General features: G+C 51.9%; 1 protein-coding gene across 2 annotated transcripts in view; it reads right to left on the bottom strand.

The window, feature by feature from the left end:
* Positions 1–5,481: 5,481 nt before the first annotated feature.
* Positions 5,482–17,629, bottom strand: part of LOC136962753 (disks large homolog 4) — a 28,763-nt gene continuing 16,615 nt past the window's right edge. The window contains exons 4-22 of one of the 2 annotated variants that reach the window (XM_067256617.1): positions 13,165–13,218; positions 12,878–12,928; positions 12,608–12,732; positions 10,108–10,277; positions 9,793–9,929; positions 9,075–9,219; positions 8,785–8,920; positions 8,424–8,580; positions 8,197–8,299; positions 7,962–8,076; positions 7,656–7,832; positions 7,334–7,376; positions 7,194–7,224; positions 6,858–6,905; positions 6,529–6,630; positions 6,264–6,436; positions 5,965–6,077; positions 5,784–5,875; positions 5,482–5,661 (exon numbers count right to left, since the gene is read on the bottom strand). In XM_067256617.1, the coding sequence (XP_067112718.1) occupies positions 5,555–5,661; positions 5,784–5,875; positions 5,965–6,077; positions 6,264–6,436; positions 6,529–6,630; positions 6,858–6,905; positions 7,194–7,224; positions 7,334–7,376; positions 7,656–7,832; positions 7,962–8,076; positions 8,197–8,299; positions 8,424–8,580; positions 8,785–8,920; positions 9,075–9,219; positions 9,793–9,929; positions 10,108–10,277; positions 12,608–12,732; positions 12,878–12,928; positions 13,165–13,218 (2,079 nt within the window). In that variant the 3' untranslated portion in view covers positions 5,482–5,554. Of the gene's footprint in view, positions 5,662–5,783; positions 5,876–5,964; positions 6,078–6,263; positions 6,437–6,528; positions 6,631–6,857; positions 6,908–7,193; positions 7,225–7,333; positions 7,377–7,655; positions 7,833–7,961; positions 8,077–8,196; positions 8,300–8,423; positions 8,581–8,784; positions 8,921–9,074; positions 9,220–9,792; positions 9,930–10,107; positions 10,278–12,607; positions 12,733–12,877; positions 12,929–13,164; positions 13,219–17,629 lie in introns of both variants that reach the window. The other variant, XM_067256618.1, reaches the window with a different exon arrangement.

Genomic DNA, 17,629 nt, shown 5'->3' with positions numbered 1-17,629 from the left:
TCACACCTCCTCTAACAGCTCCGTCCAGGACCTTGGGCCGGGGCTGGCGGCCGAGGCTCCCCTCTCCTGGGAGAGAGGACGTGGTGAAGGTGGGAACAGAGGGGAAAGGAGTAATGAGTAAAAGGAAGACACAGCATGAGGGGCTCACACAGCTCCAGAGAGGTGTGAAGGCGGCTACAGTTCAGCTTCAGTGCCCATGGGTGTGAGGGAGAGTATGGATGTGTTTGTATGTGCATGAGAGAGAGAGAGATGGAGAGAAAAAGTATGTGTGTGTATGTGTCAAACCATTAGTTATGCTAGGTTGATGCCACACATGAATCATCCTCGGGGCCAAAACATCCTACCTAGAGCAGAGGAGGACAATATTTAGCAACATTTTCCGTCTCATAATATTTTGTTGCCAAACCACAACCACACTGACAGTTCTTGTGATAACCCCCCCCCCCCCCTCTCCCCCCAGACCCCTGCAGCCTCACCCCTCTCCCCCACAATCTCATCTTTAATTGGGATATCAAAATGGAACTAACAGGAAAATACGGCGTTGCCATGGTTACTGGTGAGGGGAGGGTGGTACGGTGTACTCCGGAATGCAGGACTGTAGTCATAAAGCAGAGAGACAAAATAATTCATTATGCAGAGGAGGGAAGAGGGGAAGGGGGGGGGAATGAGCGAGAGAGGAGGAGATAGGGCGAGGGCACAGAGGATACTGAGAGCGAGAGAGGGAGAGAGAGAGGGAGAGTAGGAGAGAGGAAGGGGACAGAGGAGAGGAGAAGGGCATGAGGGATACAGAGTGTGGGTGTGGTGTGTGTGTGAGAGAGAGAGAGAGAGAGAGAGAGAGAGAGAGAGAGAGAGAGAGAGAGAGAGAGAGAGAGAGAGAGAGAAGAAAGAGGGGAGGATTGTGGAAGCACTGCTTTCATGGGCCATGGTGTTATTTGGCAATATTCCTCAAGCAGTCACGAGTGAATGGAAGTAGAACAGAGCCTGCTGGAAACCCACAACACTACCAGGTGTTACTTCTAACCTAACACACACACACACACACACTCCATGTCCTCCTCTACAACCTCCTCACATACTTTTAGCACCATACCCAATCCAGACCCATATATGGTTACCCACCCTTATTCTTCAACAGGCTCTATAACCCTGCTAGTCAGAGCCGGTAAGGAGGTACTGTTTCACTCTATCCTCAAAACCTGTTGCTTAAGGGAGGAAACTGGGATAAAACCTTTGAAGGATGATAATGGTTTTATTTTACATTCTTATGTAATTCTTCTCTTGACAGACATCCGTAGGCCTTGGATTCCATGTCTCATTGTTCAGACCCTTGTGTGGCTGACCTAGTTCTGAAAAGATAATGTGTTCATAAAAGCACAGGTAATTGAATATCTATTGTCGTGACCCCAAGTGCTGAATTGCAGTGGGAAATATGCAAACAACACAAAAACGAGTCTTTCGCACCACAAGGCAGAGATGCAGGGTGTTCCGCTGGCACATACACACACACACAGACAGGCACACACACACACACACACACACACACACACACACACAGGCAGGCACACACACACATACGCACACACAAACACAGGAATATTGCTACTGACTGAAAAGATGAGTTTCAGACAGAGGAATTATTTTTAGGTGAAACGTTTCAATACAGGTACTCTCTGGGATGAGTATGGCCAGCTCAGCTTTCTTTCAGACACATTCTAATTACACTGGCTGGCTGGGCCAATGGGACTTTCTCCGCTTCTATCCCATTGGATACACTGGTAACAACACACCCACAGAATAAGGATTTAGAGTACATAACTCACTGCATTGTTAGGTTTGTGTGTCGAGAAAGCATTCAGCAAACACACACGCACGCACGCACGCACACGCACACAGGCCCACACGCACACGCGCGCACACACACCACTGTATCTCAGGCTGGCAGAGGAAGCATCTTTGTTATGTGATTTCCTAAAGGAAAAGGGTGGAACGCAGACTCTCCTGGGAGACCATGGGGGGGAGAAGCAGATACAGTAGAGAAGTACAGAGGCTGACAGACAGACAGACCGAGAGAGAGACACAGAAAGATAGTCAGAGAGAGAGAGATAGAGACACACAGAAAGACAGAGTCAAAGAGAGACACACAGAAAGACAGAGTCAGAGAGAGAGACACACACAGTACACTTAGAGAAATAACCCAATCCATGCCTCCTAGGATGGAAGCAGGGCAGCTCAAACCTCCTCAGTTTACAGGTAGCTGCCATGATGAAGTAGCACCCTCTACTGGTCACCATCGTCATAGCAGCAGCAGAGAGAGCTCAGCTCTGTCGTCACCTGACATTTTCAGAGTGGTCGTTAAAAAAAACAAGCTTGCAAGGGCACTTTTTCAGAAAGCTTATTTTAATTAATTTGTATTATTTTTTATAGCTAATTTACAACAAGCGATTCACTGAACTGAAACATATTAGTTTGCTTGATATTGTCTTTGTTAAATATCTCTTGCAAGATAAAACATTTTAAACATATTTTTCTGCATCAGTTGACTTTGTTGTAATTTTATCATCAGTCTTTTCAGTAGAAATTAATATATTTTGTTTAGGAGTATCACACTATGGATATGAATGACTGAGACAGAGATTAAGAAATACATTTGATTCTTCAAATAAAGAAATGTAAAACATATTATTATTTATTTCATGTAGATATGTGTTTTGTGTGCGTGTGTCGCTGTGTAACGTGTGTTCGTGCAGGTGTGTGTGTATAATTCTCTGTTGGAATTGACTCTGTCTGTGTGTGTGTTTGTGGCCCTTATCTTGCTGGTGCAAAACTGGTAAGTATGGAGCAAAATCTACTGTAAAACGTTGAATCTGGGACGTATGTCTGTGTGTGACCCACCCATAGTGTTCAGCAGTGTTGCTGTGGAATATGAGAGGTACCGGGTCAGAGGGCACACCTCCAAACTGAGGCCGTTGTCAAGTCTCCTCATGTGCATGGCAACGTGTCCTAAGCCCCACACAACCCCAACATAGCAATATTTACAACAGTTCTGGTTATTTCCCCAAAACTGACATTTTGCAATATGAAAAATGAAATAATAGCAATCATAATGGAAACAATATACAGACTTAACGTGAGTAGAACTGAACAGTGAAAGTAGCTAATAAATTATCAATTCAAAACATAAAAAAAAAAACATTTCACAAGCTTCTTCTGTTTAATCAACTCTGAGAAGCACATGAAAAAAAAAATCATGAATGAACACTCACAACCACTGCTAACTGCACTCTTAAACACCTCAAATCAAAACATCAAAAATACAACCAGTGTTTGTAAACCCATGGCTTCTTCACTGTCATTCTCCACCAATACCTGTAATACGGAATGCGGTCAGTGCAAACTTATTATTCTGATATATTCTTTTAGTACACACAAACCCATCTTCATTGCATAACACTATTGCACTAAATCTTCTTCAGCCTTTGTCTCTCTAACACACACACACACACGCATGCACACACACACCCACATACACACCACATCACCTTGCTTCACCCCCCCCCCCCCCCCCTCCCAACACAACCCAAAACAAAAAACAATTGCACTATAACCTGAACCTGTATGTCAGCTCCCTAGCTATGGAGGGAGACCTGCTGCAACTATGCTTCAGTCCTGTAAGTCAGTTATGTTGTGGATGTGAGGGATGGTACACTGGGGAGAAGGAGATCAAGTTCACTCAATGACCAAAATAAATCCTCAAAACACAACAGAAACATAACCAAAGGAATCAATGGAGTATTGTTTAGAGATGGTACAGTTTACAGGCTCTAACTCTTGTTAGAAATTGTCATTAAAAATATATATTCATATAGGCCATTTGTTTGTTTAATGTGTTATATATAAGTAGCCATAATTTGTGAGGACACGAGAGAGAGAGAGAGAGAGAGAGAGAGAGAGAAAGAAGCAGAGGAAGAGGGGAAAGGAGAGAGAGGAGAAGGGAGACCGATTCCTCAGACAGTCCACACACCCGCCCACACACCCGCCCACGCACACACACACACACCCGCCCACGCACACACACACACACACCCGCCCACGCACACACACACCACCTGCTGTTACTGTGGCCAGTGAGAATACAGTAGGTGTGTGTGGGCTGCCGAAACGTCTTTTTGAAAGAGTGACACGAGAATTGGCCACGGTGCTCTTACACGAAAGCGATTAATGCTAAGAGCGGTGCTGCTGTGCCTGACGAGAACATTCTGTCAAGTTACAAACGGGTCCGAACAACCGGAGGGGCCAGATGGAGACGTGGGAGTAAGCACCCCAGAGAGGCCCCAGAGGTTACACTGTATGAAAGGCCCTTTCTGGTCTACGCACACGGGACTGGCACCCCCCCCCCTCTCTCTCTCTCTCTCGGTCCACATCGCTCTTCTCCCTCCAGTTACATGCTTAGAAAAATTCTCCCGGCGTCAACACGGAGTTGGGAAACCCCAGAAAGGAGCGCCCGGGTCGGAGGTGTTCCCCCCCGCGCCTCCGCTCCGCGTCTCTTCCCGTCATCCTCTCAGCGTTTGTTCATAGCTCCCATCTTTGTTGTCTCTGAAGGACGCATGCACAAAATTCAGCACTTTTGAGTTTTAAATCATTTTTTTTTCTCTCAACGGAGCTGCATTAAAAAAGAAAAGAAAAAATCCTTGCAATACTTGTCATGGGAGTTGGGTGGTCGGGGGAAGGAGGGGGGTGGAGGAGGGGGTGGAGTTAATGCCAGTCTTGGTCATTTGGACGGTGGTCGTAGTTCAGCAGTGGACAGGCTGCTTGCTGGAAAAGACACTCCTAAAGACGGGGAAGGGGGCGGGGGGGATTGAGCAGAATGTGGACATCCCTCCAAGGTCTCCCTCTCTCCCTCTCTCCCTCTGTTCCTGTCCTGAACAGAGGGAGCGTTGGCAGGGGGAGGAGAGAAGACGAGCAGATATAAAAAGGAGGGATGAGAGGTCTGGTCTCTGCTGCCACCTCCTGGTGTGTGTGTGTGTGTTTAAAGGCAGCCCGTGACCCGGAGAGAAGTTGAGATGGCGGATCTGTTACCCTGGTTACCCTGGGTCAACCCTCCCTCCCCCCGCTCACACTCACTACTCCTTCGCTAGTAGCACAGCCTCATTTAACAGCAATACTGATGAAACCTCTGGTCTCTCAGTCTCCTTACTTACAGTACTTCTATGTGTGTCTTCATCGTGTCGTGTCACCTTGTTTCTGTAACTCCCATTCCGACCCTCTGTGTGTTTCTTGTCGGTGTCTTTGTGTGTGTATGCGTGTCTGTCTCTCAGTGTCTCTCTGGGGTCTATCTGTCCATCTCATGAAGACAGTGCTGGCCGGACTGGAGGGCAGGCAGGCAGACAGTCTGAGGGGGCTGGGGAGGAGGGGCAGGGGAATGGGGGGGGCGGGGGCAGGGATGGGGAGGGGGTGGGGATGGAGGGGGTGGGGACAGGGGTGGAGTGGTGGATTGGCAGGGGTAGGGGTAGAGGATGGTGTTGGCAGGGGTTCGGGGTGGGAAAGGGGGGCTGCCTCACAGCCTCTCCCTGGTGGGAATCCAGATATAAGGCCCCGATTGCTCCTCAATCACGGTCTTCACTTTATGGTAAACCTCTTCAAAGCTGTCCCCTTCCACCACAGCTGAGGGAGAGAAACAGAGCAGAGAGAAAAAGAGAGAGAGAGAATTACAGTGAGGTCATATGCAAACGATGAATTGTGTGTAATGTTAACTGTTCCATGACCTCCACAGCTGTGGGACTAACCTGAGAAGCACTCGATGAAGTCCTGCTCTAGTTTGAGAGCTCGGTCCATGCCCTTCCTGGCCTGCTCCTCCGTCAGTCGAGTGTTGATCTCTCTACAACAACAACAACACCACCCAGCCCGTCAGTAAGGGAGCTTTGACAGCTTCAGTCTGAATGCTGGGCGCTGGTTGCGTTTACTTACAGGACGTTCTCCAGGGACTTGGGCCGCACGAAGATGGCGATGGGGTGGAGCTGAGCAGCTTGTAGTCTGCGTACGGCATTAGCCGACACGTCCAGGATACAGTGTTTCCCCTGCTACTCACACACACAGAGAGAGAGGGAGAGAGATAGAGAGGGAGAGAGGGGGAGAGAGAGAGGGAGAGAGAGAGAGAGAGAGGGGAGCTTTGATTCAGAGGGAGCGTTGTATTTATTCTATGTAACTGAGGCATTATTACTGTCAACAGACTGTAGAATGTAGAGTTGGAGGTCCTCCCGGCATACCTGTTCAGCGACCTCGCGGACGCTCTGGACGCTGGTTCCGTAGAGGTGGCTGTTGTACTGGCCCGCCTCGATGAACCGATGGCTCTGGATGTCCTTCTCCATCTGTTCCCGCGACGACACAAAGTGATAGTCCCGCCCATCCACCTCATACTCCCGCTTGGGCCGCGTGGTGTCTGCGGACCAATCAGACGAGTCGGTCGGGCTGTCAGCCAATCAGAGCGAGTGAAAAGTGCATGGGATCTTAGCCTGATGATTGGCTACTCACGTGGCACACAAGATCCAAACTTATCAGGGAACTCAGACAGCAGGTCGTCATTCACCCTGTCCTTTATGGGCCCCAGTATTATGATGGGTCTCGCATAGTGGACTACAGACACAGAGAGAGAGATAGAGAGAGAGAGGGAGAGAGGGAGAAAGAGAGAGAGATCGAGAGAGAGAGATAGAGAGAGGGAAAGAGAGAGGGAGAGAGGGAGAAAGAGAGAGAGATCGAGAGAGAGAGAGAGAGAGAGAGAGAAGAGATAGAGATGTTAATACCAGTGACTATTAATATCACAGGAGGGAATCACATCCAAATATGAGGTTGCGTGTTCTCACCTTCCACTTGTGTGACTGTTTCATAGCTGTGTGCCGAGTCATCTCTCCCTGAAAACAGAACAAACACACACCAGTCAGCAAGCTGCTCAGGCACACGCTGGTCACCACCGTGCAGGGGACAGACAGACGGACAGACAGACGGACAGACGGGACATCGTAGCAGAAGCGTTTCCTCTCCCTCGGAAGACTGACGGCGATGTGGCATCTGCTCTCTGCAACAGGCGAACTGCCTCTCCTTCTGAGTCCCCCCCTGTGGGTGGGACCACCACCCTGATGGGTTTGGGAGGGCCGTCACACAGCTTAGCGTTCCCCCCTCCTCTCCCCGTCCTCACTCACCTTGAGAGCCCAGGCTGTCCCGACTGTGGTCCTGCAACACAGAGAAACACGCAGTTAAACACCAGGGGAGGCAGCAGAACAGAGTCACTCAGAGAACACTCAGAGAACATTCAGAGAACATTCAGAGAACAGGTCCTTACCCTCTCTTTGGTGTTCATGCGAGACCACTCTTTCCTTTCTACCCTGAGGGGGGGGGGGGGGGGGCAGGAATGAACGGAAGCAGTAAACGGCAGAGAGAAGGAGAAGAGGGAAAAGAAAAGAAGAGAAGGAGTGAAAGCCTGAAAGCGTAAACGTTGCCGTGGCGACAGCGCACCTGGTAGAGCCCACACTTCGGGACGAGGTGAGAAAAACAAACAGGATCAACCAATGGAAACACACAACCTCTAGACACACACAAACCACCCCACATACACACAGCCCCCCCCCCCCCTCCCCCCCCCACACCAAGGAGAGGTGTCTGACCTGCGTTTGCTGGGGATGAAGCCGACCTCCTCCACCTCGTTCTGGGGACTGACCCTCCGGGCCTGCCACCACTCCTCGTCCCCGCAGTCCAGCACGTGCAGCACGTCCCCGAACCTGAAGCCCACCGCCTGGCTCAGGAAGCCACAGTCGGCCGTCTTGTCGTAGTCGAACAGCGCCCTGAAACACACACACACACAAGGACGGACACACACACACGTGAACACGGAAGCACACACACACACGGGGTTAGCGTGGCCGGCCTCCGGGAGGTGGTGCTGTGGAGGTGCGGGGGTGGAGCCTCAGTACCGGATGTAGAAGCCCCTCTTGGGGTTGGACCTCAGGGTGGTGGTCCCAGAGCCCATGCTGCTGTTCATCAGCTGCTCCCGCAGGTCGTGGATCTTCGCCTCGAAACGGCTGTACTCTGCACACACACACACACACATGCACACGCACACACACGCACACACACACATGAGAACCCACACCCTCCTGTTACATCTGTAGCATTAAGTGCACCCTGTGTGTGTGTTGGGTTACTTACCCTCAGGTCTGTACTGAGCGATGATGGTGACAGTCTGCCCTGCGTTCTTCAGGGCGGCTGCAGCCTGCTCGTGTGTGGCGATACGCAGGTCCACGCCGTTCACCTGACACACACACACACACGACCATGAGCCCCTGACCCAGACATGACTGCATGTGTGTGTGTACACATGTATACGTATGCCTGGGATTGTATGCGAGCGTGTGTGTATGTGTGTGTGTTCATACACTGAGGATCTGGTCGCCCTTGCGCAGCTCTCCGCTGAGGTCCGCGGGCCCCCCGGCCAGAATGAAGGAGATGAAGATGCCCTCTCCGTCCTCTCCTCCCACGATGTTGAAGCCCAGCCCTGTGGAGCCCCGATGGATGAGCACTCTCCTAGGATCCCTGACGGGGAGGGGGAGGAGGGAGGTGTGGGGGGAATGGAGGGATGAGGGCGGACGAGCGGATGAAAGGAAGTGGGAAATGTCGGGGCGAGGAGGGAGAGAGGGAGAACAAAGAGTGCGTGAGCTTGGAGTCGGATCTTGGGGGGGGGGAAACGATTGCAAGTCTCCACGTTCGTTTGAAAACCTCCCAGCTAGCTTTGCTCACCTAGGAAGGTCTTCATCTCCCATCATGCCGTGCAGGACGGGAGAGAAACGGCTTGGCGAGGTGGGAGTGAGGGCTTGTGGGTAATCCGAGCCCATGTAGGGGTGGCCGAGATCTGTGTCCATGTGAGGGGAGTACGCTGGGGGGATATGAGGTGCACAGATGAATCACCTTCCACACATGCACACAGAGCCCAAAACAGAACAAATACACACACACACACACACCTACAATGCACACAGGCCACATGGCCATACACACACACACACACACACAGGAGAGGGGAGTCTTACTGCTGGTGAGGTCTGGAGGGTTGTAGGAGTTGGTCAGGTACAGGTTGTTGGGCTTGGCTACCCTGAGGTAGACCACCTCCGCCGTGTTCTTCAAGGCGCCCACGGCGTCCTCGTGCATCACGTCCTCCAGGCACACGCTGTTAACCTGAGCACAGAGAGACGCCACCGTGAGCCTCACCAACACACACTCTGTTGTGTGGACGGCCATTACGCAATCATCCACACTCACTAGAATATTCTAGATATATCTCTGTAGGAACATTGTTTTGATGTATTATGCAACAGGAGTGTGGTGTCATGGCTGACTTGGACATGACGCTCTGGAGCAGACACCATTTGGCAAAGACACCTGCACCATTTTGTGTTACCTGCAGTTCCATGTCTGTCCAGAGGGTGGCAGTAATGCTACACGACCCACACAGTTTGACGGTTGAGTCTGAAGATCTCTCCCTTCCCACACTTGTATTACCATATTAATGAAAGTAATCTCTGGCTGTGAAAATTACAGCTGTAATTTATCTTGGTCCTTAATGCACCTAAGCTGCTGAAGTTGACAAGATGTGTTGGCATGCCGACTCTATGTGTCAGACAGCCAGTCTGCCAATGCGTGTTGGTGTATGTGTGAGTGTGTATGTGTGAGTGTGTGTGAGTGTGTGTGTGTGAGTGTGTATGTGTGAGTGTGTATGTGTGAGTTTGTGTGTGTGTGTGTGTGACTGACCGCCAGTATCTTATCCCCGATCTGCAGTCGGCAGTCCTTGTGAGCGGCCCCTCCCTCGATGATCTTGGTGACATAGATACTGTTGTCTCCAGGTATGTGCTGGTTCCCCACCCCTCCAGCAATACTGAACCCTAAACCTGATGGACAGGGAGGGGAGGAGGGGGCAGAGATGAAGAGAGCAGGAGGGGAAATGTTTCCGAAGCAAACTAATGACAGACATTAAGCTGTGTGCACAGGACACACTCGTACTTGCGCGCTCGTGCACGCAAACAAACGTGCGAGTGCGTTGACACACTATCTCGCACGCACACACACCTTTAGGCCCTTTGATGAGCTTGATCTCGGTGACTTTCTCGGCGGCAGGTTTCCTCCGAAGGACGTAGAGGCGGACAATGGCGCCCGCCTCCTTCAGTGCCTCCACGGCCAGGCTGTGTGTCACCTCGCGCACGTCAACATCGTTCACAAACAGGATGCTGTCGTTCACACTGAGGGAGGAAAGAATAATAGGAGAAAGAGAGAGAGAGAGGGAGGAGGAGGGGAGAGGGATGAATCTGTTATTCGTGGTGACATCTGAGATAACAGGCTTTAAAACAGTGTGAGCCCCTCCTCTCCTCTTTCTCTCATTGTGTTGAGACGCCCCTGTGTGCCTCGCTAAGGCTAGTCATTCTGCCCCCCCCCTCCCCCTCTGTCTGCTGACACGATAGCAGGCCTGGTTAGACAGCCTGTCAGGTTACCAGGGGGAGGAGAGGAGAGGAGGAAGAGAAGAGGAGAAGAGAGCAGAGGAGACCAGAGCAGAGTGGAGGAGAGCAGAGTGGAGGAGAGTGGAGGAGAGCAGAGTGGAGGTGAGCAGAGTGGAGGAGAGCAGAGTGGAGGAGAGTGGAGGTGAGCAGAGTGGAGGAGAGCAGAGTGGAGGAGAGTGGAGGAGAGCAGAGTGGAGGAGAGTGGAGGAGAGCAGAGTGGAGGTGAGCAGAGTGGAGGAGAGCAGAGTGGAGGAGAGCAGAGGAGACTTAAGGAGAGGTGAGCAGAGGAGACAGTCACAGTCAGCCTCATGATACTGCGCATGTTCTATCAATCCCCCCCCCCCCCCCCCCCCCCTACGCCCCGTATGCAGATCTGCAGCAAACAGGCATGTTCAAGAGCAAGAATGTGAGTCCCTCATTTCAAAGCCTTCGGCTCTCATACATATTCACACCGTGACATTTTCAGGACCTTGTCCACTACTTCACACACGCTCTTAAGGCTACAGTAGATTGTGACGGCCTGTCTTGCATAATCATCTTCATGAAAGCACTGCTCGTCAGACGACATTCCGCTTGATTCTGGGACACCACTTCATATTTGTTCCTTTTTTACAGCGCTGCGGCTAACAGTGCTAGATGAGCGGCTCCGTGGGGCCATCAAGGCTGCAGGAGGCAGGGAAGCCACCATCAAAGTCAATCCAAACCGTTAAACGTTGAAAGTGCGATTGAGGTACCCTTGAGGAGGAGAAGGAGTACGATTGTGTGAGGAGATCTGGGCTAGGTCCATGATGAGAGGGTGAGGAGGTGAGGAGGGCGAGGGGCTGGTGAAGGGCTGAGGGGCTGGTGAGGGGCTGGTGAGAGGGTGAGGAGGTGAGAGGGTGAGGAGGTGAGAGGGTGAGGGGCTGGTGAGGAGGCGAGAGGGTGAGTGGCTGGTGAGGAGGCGAGAGGGTGAGGGGCTGGTGAGGAGGCGAGAGGGTGAGGGGCTGGTGAGGAGGCGAGAGGGTGAGTGGCTGGTGAGGAGGCGAGAGGGTGAGGGGCTGGTGAGGAGGCGAGAGGGTGAGTGGCTGGTGAGGAGGCGAGAGGGTGAGGGGCTGGTGAGGAGGCGAGAGGGTGAGGGGCTGGTGAGGAGGCGAGAGGGTGAGTGGCTGGGGAGGAGGTGAGAGGGTGAGAGGCTGGGGAGGAGGTGAGAGGGTGAGGGGCTGGGGAGGAGGTGAGAGGGTGAGGGGCTGGGGAGGAGGTGAGAGGGTGAGGGGCTGGGGAGGAGGTGAGAGGGTGAGGGGCTGGGGAGGGGCGGGTGGGGCCATCCAGACAGGGTAGGAGGGGGTGTGGGACGGAGGTTCTGTCTCTTTGTGACCCTCAGGCTCGGCAGTGAAATGTCTCTGTCTGGCCGAGGGAGTGAGAGGAGGACGTGGAGGGATGGAGAGAGGGAGTGGGAGATGGGACGGAGGAAGAGAGGGATACAGCAAATGAGAAAGGGACACATAGTGCAGGAGGGATAGAGAACAGGAGAGAGAGAGAGAGGGGGATGGAGAGAAAAAAGGAGAGAAAGAGGGAGAGAGCCCTGCAGCAGATCCTCCCTCCCTGAGCCCCAGCTGGCCCACACAAGGACATCACTAGTCTAGCCCAGGGATGTTGATCTGCTTAGATGTGTGTGCATGCATGGCTCTGTACATAAAGGATCTGGCCTGTGAACACACGTGTAATTATCAGAGCAGCAGCAATGGGACTGACAACATGATGGTTTTGTAATGTTGCGAGTGTATGGGTGTGTATAGGTGTGTGTGTATAGGTGTGTGTGCTTGTATGTGTGTGTATAGGTGTATGTGTGTGTATAGGTGTGTGTGTGTGTATAGGTATGTATGGGGTCAGATGGCTGAGCGGTTAGGGAATCGAGCTATTAATCAGAAGGTTGCCAGTTTGATTTAGCCGTGCCAAATGACGTTGTGTCCTTGGGCAAGGCACTTCACCTTACTTGCCAGGAAATGTCCCTGTACTTACTGTAAGTCGCTCTGGATAAGAGCATCTGCTAAATGACAAAATGTAAATGTAATACAGGTGTGTGTGTGTTTGTGTACCTTAGCCGTCCGTCCTGTGCAGCAGCTCCCCCAGGGATGATCTTGGTGATGAAGATACTGGGGTCGTCTCCTACATGGGGGTTGTCAGTTCCCCCTGCTATGCTGAAGCCCAAGCCTGAGTTTCCCTACACACACACACACACACACACACACACACACACACACACACACACACACACACACACACACACACACAAACACACATATATATATTATAGTAAATGTTTTGGTGGTCACATGTTGGTGATGTGCTGAAGCTTGAGCACTCACCCTCTCCAGAGTAATCTCCTCATACTCGATCTCCCCTTCGGTTCCATTTACCTGAGAGCAGAGCAGACTGTCACACACTCTGCCCAGCACCGCGAGCGCACACGGGACTACGGCAATGCAGTGGTCAAAACAGTCCTCAGCAAGTGGGAAATGTCTCTGTGTGTGTCTTGACGTGAGTGTGTGTGTGTGTGTCTTTGTGTGAGTGTTTGTATGTAGGTCTTTATGTGTGGAATGATACTAGTCCAGGAATGAACACAAGTAAAACAGCAACAGTGTTTGGTGCTTACATAAGGAGAGCCATCCAGTGTGTCAGTGTTCACCACCACCGGAGGAGAATTTCCCTGCAAGAGCAGAAGAGGCAGAAGTGAGGGAAGGAAGGAGTCTCACAATCACATTTAGGGCCAGGCCTACACACCCACACACACACACACACCCACACACACACACACACACACACCCACAAACACACACGTAATCCTCAAGGCCGGTAGATGTAATATTATTTCCAGTCCCACTGCTGCAACTGCTGTGAAGGAAGATAATGTGGGTGTGAATGTTGAGGATGGGGAGGGCTGAAGCTTCCTTGTCTGCCAGGCCCGGAGTCCCAGCTGGCAGCCACGACCATCTCACACCCTCATCACGAGAGCCAGCAACACTCTGCACCTCCCTCTCTCCTCTGACGGACTGTGGAGCCACCTGGAACACCCGCCCCGCCCTGCAGGACGTCCTCACTGGGCGCACGCTTTACATCACGTCAAGATAAGAATAATAAGACTTTATTTATGTAGCACATGTCATACAAGAATTGCAGCTCAAGGTGCTTTACATAAAATCGATAAAAACAATAATACAAGTACTAAAAGTAATAAAACCCTTCTAAACGCACGCCGCGGTCTTTGCGGTATCTCGAGCCACAGTCTTCATGGTTCCCCGATATAAATAAAAATGGAACTCAACAAAACGTGAGCCGCAGTCTTTGCGATGACCTCGGGGCGGTGTGCTTCAGCTCACCTTTAACCACAGGGAGTCCAACCTTTGACCTTAGCGGTCAAGCTATTTCCAGCTTCCTGTTTAGAGAGGCGTGACGAGCCAGGCGGAGACAGCCAGACCACAGGACGTTCACACGGCCTCCATGTGCTCCTCTCACCAGCCCCAGCTCCCAGACACACTGACAGCCCTCCTGGACGTGGTGTCAGCACACACACACACACACACACACAGAGGGGTCCTGGAAGCGAGCGTCGGACGGTGCAGAGGGGCAGAGACACCCCGGTCGCCCTTGGTGACATTGTGCCACTGTCATCGTTAGCTACCGTCGGAGGAGTTCTCACCGAGTGTTCCACAGAGCCGCCCGACGTGAGGCGCATCCCTGACGACCTGCACACACGCGCGCGCCGCGCACACACCTACACGAACAAACGCACCCTTGAACACGCACACTCTCGCACCCACGGATGCACGCGCTTGACACAAACACGCACGCACGCGGCCGGCGAAATGTGAGAAGAGTAGACACCTCAGCGCTCCGCATCTCATTAGTTAGGAACATGGTGTTACAGAGGCTGACAGGACAACAAGTCAATGACAGGATAGGACGGGCCCCCTTAGCACTGCAGGCACGGCAGACCCTCACCTAGTGTCACGCACCATCGGACACAGCCAAGCCTTCCCTCGGAGATAGAACACACCCCGGCCTCCAGTCAGGAGGACTCTGTGGCGTCTCGAGCGTTACTGTACGCTTCAGTCTCCTGTCTGGCACGTCTGTCCAGATGTAGACCCAAACACCACTCATGTGTTTGTCGTCGACCAATCGGGTGTTGCCCAGAAATGGAACAAACCCTCTCCCGCTCAGACAGTCACTCTCTGTCTCTCTCTCTCTCTCTCTATCTGTGTCTGTCTGTCTCTCTCTCTCACTCTCTCTCTTTCTCCTGGGCTGGTTATCTTTTCAAATGTACACCAATCCATTTTTCTTTGAATATGGCTGCTGTTGGAGAAGGGCTTTGCACCACTGTCTCTTCCTTCAAGGAGTCTCTCTCCAGTGTCTCTCTCTCTGTCTCTTCCTTCAAGGAGACTGTGCAGTGTCTCTCTCTGTCTCTTCCTTCAAGGAGACTCTGCAGTGTCTCTCTCTGTCTCTTCCTTCAAGGAGACTCTGCAGTGTCTCTCTCTGTCTCTTCCTTCAAGGAGACTCTGCAGTGTCTCTCTCTCTGTCTTTCTGTCTCTCTGCAATGTCTCTCTCTCTGCTCTGGAAGCCATTTCCCCTCGTTAGTTTCTCCCTCCCTGATTAGCATGAGGAAAACGCTGTGCATCCAAAGTGCTTACAGGGCAACAAACCACGGCAGAGCCATGAAATCAGCCTTCTGACCTTGACTCAGCGGACAGCTCTCCTTCTCTCCCTGACACACACGCACGCATGGAGTCAGGTGGCTGAGCGGTGAGGGAATCGGGCCAGTAATCCGAAGGTTGCCAGTTCGATTCCCGGTCATGCCATCTGACGTTGTGTCCTTGGGCAAGGCACTTCACCCTACTTGCCTCGGGGGAATGTCCCTGTATTCACTGTAAGTCGCTCTGGATAAGAGCGACTTAAATGACTAAATGTAAATGTGTGCACCGGCACATGTACACAACCATACACAGGTCCTTGTTCTTCATCCTGCTCTGCTCATCAGCCAATGGCGTCTCTCCTTTCCCATGCCCATTCTGTCCATAACATTCCCACCAAAAATCCACTATGGATAGAATCAAGGCATAAGCACATCATTATCCTTAAACTAAATTTACATTACATTTAGTCATTTAGCAGACGCTCTTATCCAGAGCGACTTACAGTAAGTACAGGGACATTCCCCCCGAGGCAAGTAGGGTGATGTGCCTTGCCCAAGGACACAACGTCATTTGGCACGGCCGTGAATCGAACTGGCAACCTTCTGAATACTAGCCTGACTCCCTCACCGCTCAGCCATCTGACCTCCCTAATATCTAGATTCGTCCTCTGAGGACTGGCCATTCGGACACATTTGAAGCTGTGATGTCACAAGCCACGCTGAGGAGTGCTTACGTTACAGCGAGGTGAACTGCGGGACAAAGGTCATCTTTTCATCTCTCCGACTCCATCACCTCCCCCCACCCCTCCACCCCCCTCCTTCTCACAGTGGCTTCCCACAGCTCTGCGCGAGGCTGCCAACCATCTTTCCCACTCAGTCCCTGGTTCATGGCCATCCGCTGCCATGGTTACAATATAGCATCAGCCGCTGGGACCGCGGAGAGGGAAGACTGTCGCCATGGTAACCTGGATTCCCGTTCCTATGGTGTAAAGCCCTCGCGATGCACGGTCGGCCGACATCACAGCCAGAGCAAACAACAGGGGGGCGGAAATAATTTCCACTACTTCTGTTACGTAATCCACTCTCAGTGCAGTCGGTCCTGGATTTAAATTGACTTAATTCTATTCACCCACAGAAACACAGTCATTCCCTCTCGTCAATCTATTCTATGCTGTTATACTGTATGTCCATCCATGTTGGGCGAACCATTCATAAAGATATAAATATGTCTACATATACTCTTGTGATTTCTGCAATTTTCTTTTATGCAGGGGCTGAAATCGCAAAGAAACTGAATCTGAATCTGTGGATGTGCTGAGGCCTGAGGAGGGATGTCTTTTCACCTGGACTACTTGTGAACATCTGTCCCAGCGGAGACCTGACTTTCTATCTGCAGCACCCCTCCTACCCTACCCCATCCCACCCCCCCACCTCCCCCCCTCCCGGCCTGAACAGGCTCATTAATGCAGCTCGTTAGGCTCCTAATTCATTGCTGTCAAAAAGAAAAAGAGAGGGAGAGAGAGAGCGGGAAAATTAAAGTCCGAGAGCGAGAGAGAGCAGAAAGAGAGAAGACGGCGGAACGAAAATAACCTGGAACACTCATATCTCACGGCAGACAGATACACTGGCGACATATTGTAGTGTAGGTGTTCTAAAGCCTCTCTCTAATCTGGGCTCCAGGGTCAGAACCACAGCAGCCTTCACATTCCCTGGCAGTCAAAACCTTTGAAACCTGCCTCACTGGGTGAACCACACACAAACTCCACACATCCTGTCAAATCCAACCAAGAACTCCAAAGGATTCTTATGCTTTGATCCGGTCAACATGAACCCTCAACAAATGTATAATGGTTACAGTAGAATAGCTATCACTGTGACTCAAAGGTTTAGATACACAAAACAGGCTCTTCTTCCACCTGGAGGTCGAGGCACCAGCACTGCTGCCCTCCCTGCAGCTTGTGTCACCTGGTGTTAGTCCAGGAGAACAAGGAGCACATCAGGCCTCCAACTAGACCCAACACTACTGCACACGGCGTCAGAATCATCCTTATCTTCATCCTTCATTTTTGGATAGAAAACACCTCTCCACTCCGCACTTCCACCTCCTCCATCCATCCCCCCACTTCATCCCTGCCAACCCGCCGGCCAGTCAGAGCAGGAACTTGATGATAGGGAGGTTTAGCGTTCCCCACCCCCACCTTGAATTCACACCCCTCCCACTCGACTCTGCTATCTGCTGCCTCGTCCTCCCAGCAGCCTCCCCGGCTGCCTGTGAGGCAGACAGGCATGCCAGCTCTCCTCCTGCCTCTGCTCGTCCTCACCCAGAGCCCAGCCCAGCTCTCCTCCTGCCTCTGCCCGTCCTCACCCAGAGCCCAGCCCAGCTCTCCTCCTGCCTCTGCCCGTCCTCACCCAGAGCCCAGCCCAGCTCTCC

Source organism: Osmerus mordax, chromosome 19 (assembly GCF_038355195.1).
Source record: "Osmerus mordax isolate fOsmMor3 chromosome 19, fOsmMor3.pri, whole genome shotgun sequence".
Taxonomy (NCBI): domain Eukaryota; kingdom Metazoa; phylum Chordata; class Actinopteri; order Osmeriformes; family Osmeridae; genus Osmerus; species Osmerus mordax.
The sequence above is the reverse complement of the archived record's forward strand: the minus strand, read 5'-3'. Positions and strand labels throughout refer to the sequence as shown.